This window comes from Ictidomys tridecemlineatus, chromosome 15 (assembly GCF_052094955.1).
Source record: "Ictidomys tridecemlineatus isolate mIctTri1 chromosome 15, mIctTri1.hap1, whole genome shotgun sequence".
Classification (NCBI taxonomy): Eukaryota; Metazoa; Chordata; class Mammalia; order Rodentia; family Sciuridae; genus Ictidomys; species Ictidomys tridecemlineatus.
The window spans coordinates 17,222,238-17,239,261 of record NC_135491.1 but is presented as its reverse complement, the minus strand read 5'-3'; the positions used below and the strand labels follow the sequence as shown (position 1 = coordinate 17,239,261).

The following is a 17,024-nucleotide window of genomic DNA, read 5'->3' as shown; positions in this document are numbered from 1 at the left end:
AAAGCAGTTGACAGTGCTGTAGCACATTTATTGGGGAGTGAGCCTAGGAAAGAATGGGGGCATGGGGTGACGAGTCTTTTGGTGAGGGAATGAAAGAGTGGCCACTTGGTTGGATCCTGGAGGATGAGGTGTGGAGGGTGGACTGGAGGTCAAGACAAAGGGACTGGAGAGTTCTAGTTAACTGAGGAGGGGGTCCGACATGTTTGTCTGGGGAGGTTGGGGGGCAACCTATACAGTTTTGAGTTTGCAGGTCCTAGTTGGCCTGGGATAGGTGTCCCAAAGGTTGGGAATCAGAAAAGAGCTCAAGAGTCTGGGTGGCTGGATGAGGTTTCAAGTCAAAAAATGGGGTGGGGACACTGGAGTGTCTGCTTTTAGGAAAAGATCCAGAGTATTGGGGCATAGCCCTAGACTGGAGTGGGAGGTTTGCAGTCTGGGCCGTTTGGGGAGGGGTTATGCCTGAACAAGCAGGGCTACATACATCATAATCCGGTGTCAGAGTGTGTGTATGTGGATAAAAAATTTTTCAGCAGTTAGAGGGAAGTACAGGAGGGAATCTTGAGGGGATATAAGACAAGAAAGTGGAGTCATTGCTAATGGAGTCTAGGCTGGGATCTAAAAGCTGGACGGGGTGTCATTGGAAGGGTCAAGGCTATTAAGGTTGGGTCTAGGGTGAAGGGGTCAGGACGGAATCTTGATTTGGATGGAGGGACTGTCTTGGCGCTGGGACTTCTGGCTGGGCGGAGTCAGATCGGCTTTAAGAAAAGGAGCCTAAAGCGGCACCCCTAGCAACCACGGGGTTCAGGCGTGCCTGGACCTCTATTTGGCGGCAGGCGGTGGCGGCAGAGGGGCCTGGGACGACGCAGGTGCAGCCTGGATGGAGAGGACGCCCTCAGGAGACAGAGCCGAGGTCACGGCGGCAGGATCCACGCCGGGTGGCAAGCGGTAGCGACGGTGGAACTCGCGAGCGATGAATCCGTGCTCGTCCTAGAGGGCAGAGAGGCTTCAGCTGGCCCGCCCTTTCCCGCAGGCGCCCCACCCCTCGCGCCTGCGCAGCCTTCCGCTCCAACCCGCCCGCGCTCACGGGGCGCTCTTCATGGCGCGCATGCACCTCCACGTGTTCGCCCACCACCTTGACAGCAATTTCCTCCGGCGAGAAGTGCTTCACATCCAGCAGCACCGAGAAATGACCGGGGTCTGTCGGCACCTGCAAACAGCGGGCGCGGGGCCGGGCGGGACTGTCATCAGAAGGGGCCGGGATCCCCAGACCCGGCGAGGCCCCACCCCTGTCGGCTCCATAACTACAGCTGACTCTAGGGAGTCCAGTTCCCTAATGAGAGTCAGTGAGGACCTCGTAACCCACTATAACGGGTATCCTCCCATCCCCTCTAATCACTGGATTCCCCCTCACACAGAGAGAGTGATAAGGTTCCTTTTTCTGCAAGGTCAGGTCCGAATCCATCCTAAGGTGAGAAAGCCTGTCCCTTCCCCCAGTGTCAAACTCCATAGTCACTCTGCCCCGCCCCAGCAGTCCTAACTCTCCACCCCCGCCAGAAATTGTCAAGATGCCTCTAACCACAAGTTTCCAGAGTCCTTCTAAGCCCTCCAACTCGGGTCACCTAACCTCCTGCGCTCTCGGCAGTTTCTGGTACCCTTCCCCTGCTTCAGGGTGGCCAAGATGCCCTTCATCAAATCACAGGATCCTTTCTCTCCTTTACCTCTCCAGGAGACATCCGGGGAAGCACACACAATCTCCAAACTAACAACAAAACTAACAACCCTGCAACCATTCAAGAATCACTGCCTGCCCTTTCCCCCAGATTCCCTGGGTCACCCGCATCCTTCAGAGCCAAGACTCCCCTCCGAGCGACCCAGCCCTTCCACTCCCCTTAGAACTACGAGTCAATCCCCCCACCCCCGCCCCTTCTGAGTGATGGGGATCTCGAACTCTCTTCAGCAACCGGATTCCAAACTGAGGGAACTCCAGAAACCCTGGGTGGTCGCACTCTCCACTACGCTCAAAGTCATCCCAGCACCTCCTCGGGGTGACCCAGACCTCTGGCTTTGAAAGTGGTCGAGTTGCCCCCTCCCCCGTGCCTGGCACCTGGGCGGTGGGCAGCGCCACGCTGGGGGCGCGCAGGTAGTAAGGGGCGAATGCAGCAGGACAGAGCGCAGCCAGCTCCGCCTCCAGCAGCCCCTCGCCGAAACGCTGGTCAAAGAGGCGTCCGGGAGTGGAAATTCCCGGCAAGGGGGCCGAAGCGCGACGTAGCCAAGACGGCTGCACAGGCACCGGGATTTCCATCCTGTTCCTCCACCGCCGCCCTGGATCCCGCAGTGCCCCTGCATGCACAGGCGCTGATTTATAGTGCTTCTTGTGCCGGCCCCTCCGCGGGCCTCTCAGGGACACTGGGACCGTGGCCAGATTCGGCCATTAAGAGCCTTATTTAGAAACCCCAATAATGACTTGGCTATTTATTAAGCGCCTGCTGGATGCTTGGAAAGGACGCCAGGAAAATGTCATTAAGATTCTTCAGTATCTTGAAAGGGAAACTAAGGCTAAGAGGGCGGAGCCTTGAAGAGTATGGAGAACACAAAGTAGCAGTTGGGACCGAGAGACGAAAAGTCCACCAAAGAGTTCTCAGTTCTCTTAACCCACCACCACCCAGCTGGCAGCTCTGAGGATGACGCAGATGGAGGTCTTAGGAGCAGATTGCTGGAGAATGCAGTAGCCGGGCCAGGCTGTCAGAAGGACACAAAACAGACCCTACCCCCATCTTCAGCCCTGCCTTGGGCCCAGCCCCCCAGCAGGCTGGGCCTAATTCTGTGCCTCTGACTCAGCTTCGGGTACACAGAGGCCCGGGGGCGTGAGCACTAACACTCCAGTCTGGCCCCCCAGGGGCCTCGCGCTGGGGCCCGAAATAGCTCATTTTGATCCCGCTACCTGGGCCAGGAGCCCGGGCCTGGCAAGAGGTGCAACAGCTGCTCTGCAGCAAGAGGGAAATTGTTGGATGACCATCAGGGCGGTCTGACTGGCCTGATGGAGGTTAGAAAGGAGAAAGAGTACCCGATTACCCTTTCAACGGGTAGAACACATTGGACTCGGGCGGGGAAGAACTTTCGGCTTCCACAAGAAGGGGCGGCGTGACAGCAGGACTGCAGGAAAATAAGAATCCTTTAGAGCGCCTCCAACTCCAAGCCCATTCCATTGGTCCACAGTCTTGCCAATTATTGCTGTACGCTCCAGGCTGTCCAATCAAACGCATTCTCTCAAGCAGGCCAGCGTTATAGACAGTCGGTGAAACACCTCCCATTAGCCCCTGTCCAACTTTTATTTTCCTGTCTCTCATTGGTCGCCTTGGAGGCCGCTCTCTTCCAGAGCGGGCACTCCCAAAGAGGGGCGGGGCTGATGGAGCATTGCTAAGCGACAGGATGCGCACTGGGTTTGTCGGGTGAAGAAGCGGAGCTGGCACAAGCGCCCCAGAGTAGCTGCAGGATGGACCGTGGGTGAGGCTGATTATTCTTCCCAAGATCACAAGAGGTTTGGGAAGGGCCGAGGGTGAGGGTAGCACCAGTTTATGCTACAGTCCAGAGTGTCGGGCTCAACCGCATTAAAACTACAACTTCCAAGATGCTCCACAGCCTTTGGCCGCCCCAGCCTTGGACTTCACAGTCCCCGGTATCCCTAAATGCCTTATGTTCTTTTCTCTGAGTACCTGTAAAGGATTATTTCCCTTAAGATCTTCTAAGAAGACATGGAAATTGAGTTTTTAAATTTTGAAATTGCCCCAGACACCCAAGGGTGTTGTGTTTGAACTTTCTTGGTTAGGCGGAGCCTAGTGAATCATGGGAATTGTAGTCCATTTCCTAGTGTCCTCCAAGGGTTTATGGGAAATGTACGGTGTACGGTCTAGTCCCGGGTCTTTTGTTGTTGTTGTTTGTCTTTTGTTTGTGTTTTCTCTACCAGGTATGGGGTGGTTGGGGGGGGGGGGGAACCAGGTGTTTTAACCACCTGAGTTACAGTACCCAGTTTTTTTGTTTGTTTGTTTGTTTTTTTGAGACAGGGTTTTGCTAAGTTGCAGAGGCTGGACTGGAACTTGCGGTCCTCCTGCCTGTGAGCACCACCATTCCCAGCCTAATCACGGTTCTTAACCGTGGGAAATGTTTAAGGAGATAGAAATTATAATTATCCTGATATGATCATTATACATTGTCTACTTGTATTCAGTTATCACACTGTACCTCAAAATGTGTACAATTCGTGTGTGTCCAAAAAAAAAAAAAATTAAAACAGGCCGCAGACCACATTTTGCCTTTGGGCTGCAGTTTTTAAAAAATTCACCTGGGACAATGGGAAAAAGATAGGATGCCTAGCCCCACTTCCTGATATTCTGATTCTGTCAGGAGTAGGAACGGCTTGTTTGTAATTTTAAACACGCCCCCACCCCCTCCCACCCCCACCAAAAAGTAGATCCAGAATTGAGAACCACCAACAATCGGTTCCTAGGTTTTTCTGTGACTCTCCAAAGGCTCATGGGACTCTTGGCTCCACTATCATTATCTTAAATGTGCATCAGTGCTTCATGGGAATTATAGTCCATCTCTTCCAGGAATCCATGAGAATTGTCTGTTCTGCCCTCTTCTTCCATGCTCTGCCTTCCAATCCCATTCTTTCCTTGCAGCCTGTCAGTTTTCTCCATCCAAGAAAGCCCCTTTGGAGACGCTTCCCTGGGTGGAGGCCACGATTGGCCATCCCAAAGCCAGACCCGGCAACCCAAGGTGAGGACTGCCCACAGAGAGTAGTACCTCTAGTATCGAGGGAAGGAAGGCTTATATGGAGAGATGGAGATGAGACATTAGGAGAAAGTCCCTCCTTACCTCCCCATAGCCTTCCCTTGTACGGCTCTCTACTGCTTATATCCCCCATCATTCCCCCAATCACCTGAGGTTGCTAACAGTGATAATATTGTGGGATTTGCTTCCTCCCCTCTGAACTGAGACTTCACGTGTATCTTTGTTCCCTACAGGAAGGACCCTTCGGACCTCACTTTTTTCTTTTTATGTCCTCCCCTATCTTAGACTCTGAGCACATCCAGGTCCCAGAGATCCAAGCTCCCACGAGCTCCCAAGGCTGCAGCCAACTCCCCTGAACTGTTGGAAGAGTCCTGGCCATCCAGTTCAGGGACCTCTTCCCCATCCAGCACCACTGAGAAGGCCTCTCCACCACCTACCCTGATTGACAGTGGGGACTCAGTGATGGCCAAGTAAGTACCAGAAACCCTGAAGGGAAAGGAGAGTTTGGGTCAGGGGGAGGGAGAAGGTAATAATCATCGCAGGCAGACTGTTTATACAGTGCTCTTATAGGGCCAGGTGCTTCATGTGTGTTATGGAGGGCTCTGAAGTTCAGCTGTGTGGGTTCAAGTCCCAGCTCTGTCACTTACTCTCTGTATGATCTTGGCCTCAGTTTTTTTTTTAATCTTTAAATTGGGGATATTGATAGCACATACCCCTAGGGCTATTTTGAGCTTTCAGTGAGTTACTGTATCAAATGAACACTTGAATTTGTAGGTTAAGGATCAGCTGCCGTAATAAAGAGTCTAAATTAATTATGGCTTGAACAACTTGGCATTTATTTCTCCCTCATCTAATGGTCCAGGCAGAAGCAACAGGGCTGATATGGCAGCCTCTGCTTGAGGTGTCAGAGATATGGGTCCTTCTGTCTTACTGCTGTTCCATCCCTGGACTGTGTTCTTTCCTTCATGGACCAAAATGGCTCCCAAATGAATCGACTTTCTAGAATTGCATCTCCTCATTTCATGTTTGTCAAGTATCTAGTCATGAGATCACAAGTCACATGGCAAATGTAGTCCTTAGAAGAAGTGACTACGTATCCAACAAAAATTGCATGAATGGGCCCAGCGTATTGTAACTCAGTGGTAGAGCTCTTTCCTGGCATGCAGGAGACCTTGGGTTTGATTCCCAGCACTGCCAAATAAATAGATCAAATAAAATTAACACATGAGAAAGGAAAACAATTATTGAAAGACAACTACTTGCCTTTAGTGGTTAGATGGAAAGCAGGGTTTTGTTGGTTCTGTGTTGTTTGGGGGTTTTTATATGTGTATGTGGTACTGGAGGTTGAATCCAGGTGTCATGCATACAAGGCAAGTTCTCTGTCACTGAGATACATACTCATCCCTTCTTTATTTTATTTTGAGACAGGGTGGCCTCAAACTTGGGATCCTCTTGTCACATCCTCCCAAATATCTGAGATTAAGGTGTGTGCCGCCACCATGCCTAGCAAAAAGCAGGTTTGGTTTTTGTTTTTATGCTGGGGATTGAACCCAGAGGCATTGTACCATTGAGCTACATCTCCAGCCCTTTTTATTTTTATTCTTATTTTTATTTTCAGACAGGGTCTCACTAAATTGCTGAGTCTAGCCTCAAACTTGAAATTCTCCCGCCTCAGCCTTCCAAGTCACTAGGATTATAGGCATGTGCCGCATGCCTAGCAGCTACCACTTGATTTTAGAATGACCATAGCTTAATCAGATTTTTTCTTTTCCTTTTTTTATGTGTTCTTACATGACAATAAATGTATTTTGATATTTCATACATACATGGAGTCTAACTTCCCATTCTGTGGTTGTACATGATGTACAACCAGTTACTCTGGTTGTGTATTCATATAGGAGCAATGGGAAAGTTATGTCTGATTCATTCTACTCTTTCCCGTTTCCATCCCCTCTCCCTTCTTCTCACTCACCTCTGTCCAATCTGGTGAACGTACACACACACACACACACACACACACACACACACACACACCCCTATTGTGAGTCAGCATCCTCATATCAGAGAGATCATCCCACTTTTGATTTTTTGGTATTGGCTTATTTCATTTATTGGGATAGTCTCCAATTCCATCCATTTACCAGCAGATACCATAATTTTATTCTTCTTTGTGACTGAATAATATTCCATTGTATATATGTACCACATTTTCTTTATCCATTCATCTATTGAAGGACACCTAGGTTTATAGTTTAGCTATTGTGAATTGAGCTGCTATAACATTGATGTGTCTGTGTCGCTGTAGTGTGCTGATTTTAAGTCCTTTGAGTACAAACTGAGGTATGGGATAGCTGGGTCAAATGGTGGTTCCATTCCAAGTTTTCTGAGGAATCTCCATACTACTCTCATAGTGGTGGAAACCAATTTGAAGTCCCACCAGCAGTGTATGAGTGTACCTTTTCCTCCACATTCTCCCCGATATTTATTGGTACTTGTGTTCTTGATAATTGCCATTCTGACTAGAGTGAGATGAAATCTCAATGTAGTTTTAATTTGCATTTCACTGATTGCTAAGGTTGTTGAACATTTTTTTCATACATTTGTTGATCAATCTTATTTCTTCTTCTATCTTCTTCTATGAAGTGTCTGTTCAGTTCCTTAGCCCTTTTATTGATTGGGTTGTTTAGTTTTTTTGGTGTTTTGTTTTTTTTTGAGTCCTTTATACATACTGGAGATTAATGGTTTGTCTGAGATGCAGGTGGCAAAGATTTTCTCCCATTCTGTAGGCTCTGTCTTCATATTCTTGATTGTGTCCTTTGCTGTGAAGAAGTTTGATACCATCCCATTTATTGCTACTTGATTTTATTTCTTGGGCTTTAGGAGTCTTGTTGAGGACTATGGTTCCTAAGCTGACATGATGAAGAGTTGGGCCTACTTTTTCTTCTATTAGGCACATTGCCTAGGTCCTTGATCCACTTTGAATTTTGTGTAGGGTGAGAGTCAGGGTTCTAATTTCATTTTGTTACATATGGATTTCCAGTTTTCCCAGCACCATTTGTTGAAGAGGCTATCTTTTCTCCAATGTGTGTTGATGGTGCCTTTCCAGTGTGAGATAACTGTATTTTTGTGGGTGTTTCTCTGTGGCTGCTATTTTGTACCATTGGCCTTCATGTCTGTTTTGGTGCCAATACCATGCTGTTTTGTTACTATAGCTCTGTCGTATAATTTAAGGTCTGGCATTGTGGTGCCTCTGAAAGAAGTTATTTTTTAATTTTTAATATTGTGGTACTGGAGATTTCACCCATTTTTTAGCTCTCCTCACATCCCCTACCTCCCATCCTCTAATGCTTGCAGGTATATAAACAGGTTCCGCCAAGCTCAGCCCACAAGTCGAGAGGAACGCCAGCCTGTAGGCCCAACCCCTGATGACTTTTGGTGGCTTCGGCCAGAGTCTCCAGATCTCAGCAGTCAGCATGCAGCAGGTACCTCCTTGCGCCCATCCACCCCCAGCCTAAAATCCTTCCTGATCAATGACCCCAGCAACCACTCCTGGCCCGTTCACTCAGTTGAGGTTTCTCAGCAGGAGCCCGTGAACGGAAAGGAAAACTCAAAACAGCAATTCTCGCTCCCAAGGTGGCCAGCGCATCCCAGGCTGAGGCTCCACTTCAGGAAATAAAGCAGGTGACCTCCTCATTCACTCCCTCTTCTGTGTGCCTCAACTATCAGCACCAGTCCCGAGATACAATTAAAACCATTCCCCAATTCAAGGAAGCTTAACCTTAAAAGGAAGATTGTTTTAAAAGAATTTTATTTTGTTGAGTGTAATTGCAAGCTCCAAAAGTAGATGCTTTTAGGTGTGGCCAGATCCAGGAGTTTTGGACAATATTAGGAGGAACTCAGCTTTTTTGGTTCTATGTTCCTCTGCTGGGTTCTATCTCAGGCAGGCTTTCCCCTCACAGTAGCCAACATGGCCTCCAGCAGCTTAGGCTTCTGAGTACTAACTCAGCGACTTTAATGGAGAGTGGAGCTTTTCCATTAGCTCCATCCCAAACCCAGGACTCTCTCTTATTCACCCATCCTAAGTCAGTTGCTGTGAACCAGAGGATAGAATGCTTTATTTAGTCAGGTTCCCTCAGGAAAGTTGGTTCAATCCTTCAACAGTAGTGACTTGCAAATGAAGGGTGTGGATCCAAGAGGAAAACTGGGTCTCCATTCCCTAAGGAAATTGTAAGCTGCCACATGAGGTACCAGGTGGAGTAGAAACCTGCACTTGAGCCCTCTGTCCAGAGCCCTTTTCCCAGCAGCCTTTGTGGTGGGGAGTAGCCTCTGACCCCTCTCATCCCACAGAGGCTCAACACATGGAGCTCGTCGCTGCTGGACCTGGAGACGCTAAGCCTGCAGAGCAGAGCTACCAGGCTGCTCAAACGCAGGTGCTTCCCCTACCTCCTCACCCTTCCCACTACTCCAGCCACAGCCAAGCGCACTGCCTCAGAGACATCCAGTGCCTCACTTCTGCCTTCCCCTTGCAGCAAGGCCTCCATCTCCTCCTCCTCCTCCTCCTCCCTCAGCCCCAGTGATGCCAGCAGTTCCTCCTTCCCAGACAGCTCAGATGGCCTCTCTCCCTTTTCCATGACCTTCAACCCTGACGCCAGCAAGGACTCTGGCTCCAGAGCACCTGGTAAGTGGTGAGAGGCAAGGATTGAGGGCAGCCTGGGTTCAAATCCCATCTCTGCTGCTTACCCGCTGTGTGACCTTGTCCTCTCTGGGCCTCATTTCCCCAACTATGAAACAGTAGTGACAGTTCGATCCCTCTCCTCCAGGTGTGGTGAGGATGAATTGAGTTCACTTAGCACAAGTCTGTCAACAGGAGCTGTCATAGCTGGGTATGGGGGTGCACACCTGTAATCTCAGCAATTTGGGAATCTGAGACAAGAGAATTGCGGGTTCAAGGCCAGCCTGGGCAACTTGGTTGAGACTCTGCCTCACATTTTTAAAAAGGGCTGGGGATATAGCTCAATGTAAAGCACCCGTGAGTTCCATGCCCAGTACCAAAAACAAAACAAAGCAGGAGTTGTCAGGAGTGTGAGAGACCTAACGTTCTTTCTGCAGTGCGGAACACAAGCTCCAATATCAGGCGGCTTTTTGCAGATTCGGTACCACATTGATTTAACAACAGAATCTGACCTATGAAGCTATTTGTAGTCTGTATTGATCACATTTAGCGTTAATACTATACATAATTCTTGGTGAATGTGTATTACATTGAACCATAGGGAATTTTCATTTTTATAAATAAAAGATAGGTGAATATTGCCATTCTGTTATGGTTCTACTATATTTCTTTTTTGGGGAGGGAGGATACGAGGGATTTAACCCAGGGATGTTTTACCCCATTGAGTTAAATTCCCAACCCTTTTTATTTTGTATTTTGAGACAGGGTCTTGACAAGTTGCCTAGGTCCTCACTAAGTTGCCAAGGTAGGCCTCAAACTCAATCCTCCTGCCTCAGACTCCCAAGTCACACTCCAGTGTCTGGCTTGGTTCCACTATATGTCAATATGTTTGAGTCTGATGTATTGCCTCAGACCCATGTCTATGCTATACATATATCATGCAAACTTTGGAACTCCAGATCAGTTTCAGAGATGGGATGATAGACCTAGGTTACTATTACTACTGTCCCCGATTGTTACTGTTACTTTGTGCTCAGAATGCTATCTTGGTCTCACAGGGGTCCCCTGATTGGGTACAAGTAAGCAGAAGTTAACAGAGGTGTTCATGCATGTTGCATGATCCTATCCAGGGACTCACCTATCCAGTTCTTCACTCTTTCTAAGCTTTGTCTTTTATTCATCTCTCCCTCCTGAGCCTCAGTTTTCTCATTTGTAAAATGGGGATAAAATTAGTACCTACTTCATAAGTAATTTTTGCAGTTAAATTTATTCAACTCATTTACATATTGAATCCTACCATGTTTGAAGCTCTGTGAATAGGATTGAGGATTTCACAACAAACTATGAATACATGGTCCCTCCTTCAAAACTTTCACGGCATAGTGGATGTGGGACAGAGAATCACCTCATAACCCTCCCATATATAAGTAAAACATGCAGAAATGAAGGATAGGCAGGAGAGTACTGTGGACCTAGAAGTCAGGGAGGGCTTCCAGAAGGTGCTAGCTAAGTGGAAACCTAGATGAGGAAAGTGAGATGAACAGAGCCTTCTAGCATATACAACTGACTGAAGTGAGAGGGAGCGTGGTGCAGACAATAGACCAGAAAAGGCAAGAGCCAGGATCAGACTAGCATAGGAGGGAGAGATTGGCAGGGCACCTCGAATGCTGGGCCCTGGAGGCATGGGGAGGCGTCTGGTTGTAATGTTTAGATTGGAGATCCTCAAGAGAGGTTGGAGCATGGAGAGGATGAACTTTCTTGGGTGTTAGCAGACTTCCTCTGGCTTTTGTCTATATCCAGTGAGAGAAGCTGCTGGTTTGAAGTGGGCCAGAACTAAAGAGTGCAGTGGAGGGAAGTGTCCAGGTTAAAAGTAGAATTGCAGGATGTAGTAGGGGTGATGGGGGTGGTTCCTCCGCTCTCTGTGCAGCATCAAATGATAGGGCTTCTGAGAGATCATGGTAGCTCTACTGATAGGACAAATGAAATTATGCCCAGGGTGGTAGAAATAATGTCTGTTTGCCCAGTGGAACAAAAATACCCCCTGCCCCCCCCCTTTTTTTTAGGTATAATTAGCTTGCTGGCAAGCAAACCTTATTTATTTATTTATTTATTTACTTTAGTTGTAGGTGGACACAACTACTTTTATTTTATTTTTATGTGGTGCTGAGGATCGAACTTGGTGCCTCTCGTGTGCCAGGCAGGTGCTCTACCACTGAGCTCCAGTCCCAGCCCCCTGGCCCTGTCCTTAATCATTACCATTTCCCCAGTACATAGTTGGGGACTGGGACAGGGCACAATAAACAGTTCTTTTTGCATCGTTTCTCAAATATTGATTGCACTGAGCTCTATTCTTCACAGTAGGGCAAGGGTAATGGACAAGACAGACAAAAATCGCTCTCCTTGCATAACTGGCATTGTGGAAGGAGAGACAAACCATAATTAAGCTAGAAAATACCATTCAGTATGTTGGAAGAGGGTAAGTGAAAGGAGAAAAATGAAATAGGACAGGTGGTTGTTGCACTTTTGAATAGGGTAGTCGGGGAAGGTCTCACTAAGAAGGTAAGATTTGGACAAGACACAGAGCAGGAAAGGGAATGAAGCATGTGATACATGAGGGAAGACCAGTCCAGACAGAGGGAACCACCAGCACTCAGTGGCCTTTGCCTTTGACCAATAGGGAGGTACAGCCAGGGGAGTGTTCATAACCAGGAAGGCCCTGGATACTCAGGTATTCACAACCTGCCTCTGGCTGTGAGTCGGGCACAGATTGGGAGGACAGGAGAGCAGGGGTCCCAGGCAGGAGCCCGTGGCAGTCACTATGATAGTCCAGGTGGGGTGAGTGGGGCTGGACCAGGGTGAGGGCAAAGGAACTGTTCAGTGCTGTAACCCCCATATCCAGAACACATCTGCGTGGCATGTAGTAAAAGCTCAGTAAATATTCATTGGATGATTGAAGAACTGAAAAATGATGGATGGCTCTCTCCTCTGACCCTGCCCCCTCCCCACTTCCCACTCCAGAGAGGAGCTGGCATTACTGAACAGCCTGTCTGAACAATCTTCTGGCACAGAGAAGAGTGTCTGCACAGGCTGTTGTTTGGTGGCTGATCACCCGACTCCTACCTCTCCTCTGTTTCCCTCACAGCAGCCTCGGTACCAGCCCAGGCCCCTACCCCTGCTCCAGCTCCAGCCCCAGCGCCAGCCCCAGCCCCAGCCCCAATCCTCGCCTCCCCCCAAGAACCCCTTCGGCAAGAGGATGACATTTTGTACCAGTGGCGGCAGCGGCGGAAGCTTGAACAGGCCCGAGGAGGTGAGGGGGATGGAACCTGGGTGCTGCCCCGGACCCAAGCCCTCGGCACTCGGGTGAGTTGGAGGAAGGGGGAGACAGGGGATTGTAGGACCCTCTACCCTCTTCCCCACCCTCTCACACCCCTCTTCCCATCTGTCTACAGCCCTCTCCTACCCCTGCTGTGACAACCCAGCCTAACTGTGTTCCCATGGGAGGCAGTGTGGCCCAGCCTGGTCCCCATGGGGCCTTGTATGTGGAGAGGCCTCCTGTTCCCCCAGGGTCCTCTCCACACATCATCTGGGCCCCCAGCCCCTATAGCTTCTTCTGGGCTTCACAGTCCAGCCCCTGGGTATCTGTTGCGACCGTTCCTCCCACGCTGCTGGCTGCCACACAGACTCCCTTGGCCTCTACCCTAGCTGCCCCCGTTCCCACTCCAGTACCCTCAGCCTCCATCCCAGTGCCCTCAGCCTCCACCTTGGCTCCCCTGGCCTCCACTCCCACGCCCCCCACTACCCTCCAGGGCCCTGGCCCTCCCTCCCCTGAACCAAGCAGCCCTGCCCAGCAAGAGAAGCTGGGCCCCAAACCTCGGAGGTCCAGAGCTCTGCGCCCAGAAGACTCTGGCGAGGGGCCTGACCTGCAGCTCAGGGGCGCCTTGGGTCAAGTAGTGACAGCTCGGCTCTTCCCTGACTTCCTGGAAGACACACCCCCTCGCCTTGAGGGCCCGCCTCCAGCGGCCACTGAATCTCAAAAAGGCAAAGTCACACACCCACAAGCCAAGGTTTCGCCCCCTTGCCCAGAGGTCACGCCCGCTCCCTCTGACCCTCACTGTCGGTCAAGGGCCCAGGCTCGCAAAGCCAAGGCCACGCCTGCTCCAGCGGGGTCAGTGCTTCAGAAAGTTAAAGCCACTTGCTCTGCTGAAGCCGAGTATCCACAGCCCAAGGCCCCACCGCCTCCAACAGAGGAGGCGTCCACACTCCCCAAGGCTCCGCCCCCAGAGTTCAAGGCGGGGCCTCTTGAGGCCATGGCCACGCCCCCACCAGGGGACCCTCAGCCCTCAGCAGAGGACTTGCTATCCCAGGCCGCACGACTTCTGGAGGCTGCAGAAGGTGAGCGCGTTGCTGGGGCCTCTGGGATCTTGGTGTCTGCCTCCTTGGAGTCCTGCGCCCCGGAACTCACTCTTTACCCACCCACCCAGACTCAGATGGCAGCGAGTTTCAGGATGACCCCGTGCTGCGGGTGCTAAGAGCTCAGAGGGCAGAGCTGAGGCTGCAGAAGAGGTAACTCTCCGTCACTGGGATCTGTGACACTGAACCCCTGAGTCCTCTGAGACCCGGGCTGGGTACCCGACCCCCACCCCATCTACATTCCCTAGAACCTCATCCACTGTCCCAGACCTGATCCTGAGCTGCCTCTACTTCGCCTTCTCCAGGAAAGTGGATGCCCAATTATCCATCCTGTTGGACCATGCTGAAGACCCAGGATCGTGGTTGCCTCCAGCCAGGTCACCCGCAACATCATCCCCACGGAGGCGGCTGCGCAGGGAAGGAGTCTCTCTTGAAGCTAGACGACTTTGAATTGTATACGATCTATTTTTCCCAATGAAACTTGTTTTTCCAGGTTCCTGTTTGTCTCTGAGAAATGGATTATTGTGAAATGGCCAAGGGTTGTGCCAATTTAAGGAAATGTCCCTCCCTCTCTATTCTGACCACTGAATCAAAATTTATTTTCTAGTTTCATCTGGGCTGGGGAAGTCTGGGCAAGTCTGAGACTTAATTTATCTGACTTCAACTCAGGAGTGGATCTTTTTGTTTCAGATGGACAAAGGGACTGTCCTCTAGGTATGAAGCTAACCAGGGTCACCCAAGCATTGGCCAGTAGTCGATATCCTGCTTATGTCAGCCACAGCCTTTGATGCAAGTGATCCTTCCCTCCTTGAAGCACTTCTTCCTCTGCTTCCAGAACCTTCTCATTACCTGTTGGCTCATGCCTCTTTATTGCCCCAACGTGTCAACTTTGGTGTCTCCCAAGGCCCTGGCTTTGACTTACCTATCTACACTCTCTCCTAGGTGCTCTTGTCTAGCCTAATGGCTATAAACTCCATCAATATTCTGATAGCCCCTAAATTTCTATCTCTGGCCTAGAATTGAGTTTCTACATTGCGTTGCCTGCTCAACATCTCCACCCAAAGGTCTAAGAGACTTCTCAAATTCCATAGGTCCTCAGATTCCTGAGCTCCCAGCTAAACTTGCCTGTCTTTTTCCTCAGCTCTGTCCTTTTAGTTGACAAGCCAAAGCCTTATACTTGACCTTGACTCTTCTTTCCCTTCCACCTACAGTCAGTCAGAAAATTCTGTCATTTCTAGCTTTAAAATTGTCCAAAATTTAACCCTCCTCTTCCACTGCCCTCACCTCAATCTAGGCTGTCACCACCTCCTACCTGGACTATTGAAAACTTATTAGTAAACATGTTGGGGCTGAGGTGGTGCTCAGTGGTAGAGGACTCACCTAGTACCTGTGAGGCACTGGGGTCAATCCTCGGCACCACATGAAAATAAACAAAAGTATACATACATAGAGTATAACTTTTAAAAAATGTATGTGTATTTTTTTGGGGGGCAGGTACCAGGGATTGAACTGAGGGGCACTTAACCACTGAGCAACATCCCCACCTCCTTTTTATGTTTTTATTTTGAGACAGGGTTTCGCTAAGTCCTTAAAGCTTTGCTTAAGTTGCTGAGGTTGGTCTGGAACTTGTGATCCTCCTGCCTCAGCCTTCTGAGTCACTGAGATTATAGGCATGTGCCACCACATCTGGCTTATGTGTTCTTTGGTACACTTGCCAGGAGGTAGTCTACATTCCTTCCCTTTGAAACAGCCACTCAACCAATAGAGTACAGAGGAAAGGATGCAGCTTAACTTCCAAAACTCAGAAACAATGATATCATCCATTTAGTTTCCTTTGGCTCCCCTCTCTGATCCTTGTTTTAGAATCCATGTTTAAAAAAATAAACCAAACTGATTTACCATGCTGGGGATGGCTTACACACTTATCAAACTCAGTGAATTTTATTGTAGGTACAGATTTACCACAAAAGAAAAATAAAGATATGTGTGTTTAAATATTTAGGGGACAGTATACCAACCTATGCAATTTATTTTAAAATGCATCAAAGATTAATTGAATTGATGAAGGAATAAAGTAACAGATGTGAGATGAGACAAATAAAATGAAATGTTAATGGCAAGATCTAACTGGATATGTGGATGTCCTCTAAAATTTTTCAATTTGCTATAAGAAACTTTTTATAATAAAATGATGGAGAATATATGACCAAGATTGTTATATCTGTCTATAAAAAATAAAAGGTGGGTTAGGATGGATTTCTAACAGCAGCTCTGTGTGTCAGAAACATGATTTCCTGACTTTTTGAACAAACCATACATTTAAGGGAAATAAACAAGAGGATAATAGCTGTTTAGACATAAGGAGAAATAAAGAGATGTTTATAGTAGCAGAACCTGGTCTAGTTGAGCAGGAGAGCTGATTCGTAAACAAATACACTTAATGGGGCTGGGGATGTGGCTCAAGCTGTAGCGCGCTCGCCTGGCATGCGTGTGGCCCGGGTTCGATCCTCAGCACCACATACCAACAAAGATGTTGTGTCTGCCGAGAACTAAAAAATAAATATTAAAAATTCTCTCTCTCTCTCTCTCTCTCTCTCTCTCTCTCTCTCCTCTCTCCTCTCTCCTCTCTCACTCTCTCTTAAAAAAAAAAAAAAGAAATACACTTAAGTTGAGCCACTTAAGAATTAGCTAATTCACAAGGGACCACCATAATTACTACTGCTGGGTAAAAAAACTAACCCCAAATCTTAGTGGCATAACACAATCATTTCATTATGCTCATGTATTCTGTGAGTCTGGAAATTTGGAGAGGACAAAGCTGGGAGTAGTTTATCTCTGCTCTCTTCCCATGAAACTCAAGAGGTGGCTTAACAGCTATGGGATGGAATCCTTTGGAACTTCTTCATTGACAATCTGGCACCACTTCAGGGCTCAGAAAACTAAAAGACTAGACTCATCTGGGACTGTTGACTGTAATGCTCATATGGCCTCTCTCCATTGATTTGGACTTCCTCAAAGTATGGCTGCCTCAACATAGTCACACTTCTCAACAGGATACTTCATGGTTCTTTGTGTGTGTCACTGGCGATTCAACCTGGGCCAGCACTGATCTACATCCCCAGGCCAGCCTTGGTCCATTTTTTTAGACTGTCTC

General features: G+C 48.8%; 2 protein-coding genes across 10 annotated transcripts; one reads left to right on the top strand and one right to left on the bottom strand.

Moving 5' to 3' along the window:
* Positions 1-7: 7 nt before the first annotated feature.
* On the bottom strand, positions 8-2,299 carry Hspb6 (heat shock protein family B (small) member 6). 2 transcript variants are annotated; one of them, XM_005330586.4, is made up of 3 exons: positions 2,102-2,299; positions 1,082-1,204; positions 8-984 (listed from the first exon to the last, which is right to left on the bottom strand). In XM_005330586.4, exons 1-3 carry the CDS (start codon positions 2,297-2,299, stop codon positions 817-819), a joined length of 489 nt encoding a protein of 162 aa, XP_005330643.1. In that variant the 3' UTR covers positions 8-816. The 2 variants fall into 2 exon arrangements, with proteins under 2 accessions (XP_005330643.1, XP_040135459.1); XM_040279525.2 differs by having other exon boundaries at positions 1,130-1,204.
* A 146-nt stretch (positions 2,300-2,445) lies between these two features.
* On the top strand, positions 2,446-16,073 carry Proser3 (proline and serine rich 3). Of its 8 annotated transcripts, none has more exons than XM_021730019.3 (11): positions 2,446-3,501; positions 4,677-4,773; positions 5,074-5,258; positions 8,143-8,270; positions 8,369-8,469; positions 9,136-9,218; positions 9,318-9,466; positions 12,603-12,820; positions 12,910-13,852; positions 13,942-14,023; positions 14,176-16,073. In XM_021730019.3, exons 1-11 carry the CDS (start codon positions 3,491-3,493, stop codon positions 14,318-14,320), a joined length of 2,142 nt encoding a protein of 713 aa, XP_021585694.2. In that variant the 5' UTR covers positions 2,446-3,490; the 3' UTR covers positions 14,321-16,073. The 8 variants fall into 8 exon arrangements, with proteins under 8 accessions (XP_021585694.2, XP_021585699.1, XP_077889228.1 ...); XM_078033102.1 differs by lacking the exon at positions 2,446-3,501 and adding an exon at positions 3,534-3,673 and having other exon boundaries at positions 8,372-8,469; positions 9,357-9,466; XM_040279422.2 differs by lacking the exon at positions 2,446-3,501 and adding an exon at positions 3,534-3,673 and having other exon boundaries at positions 8,372-8,469.
* The last annotated feature ends 951 nt before the right edge of the window (positions 16,074-17,024 follow it).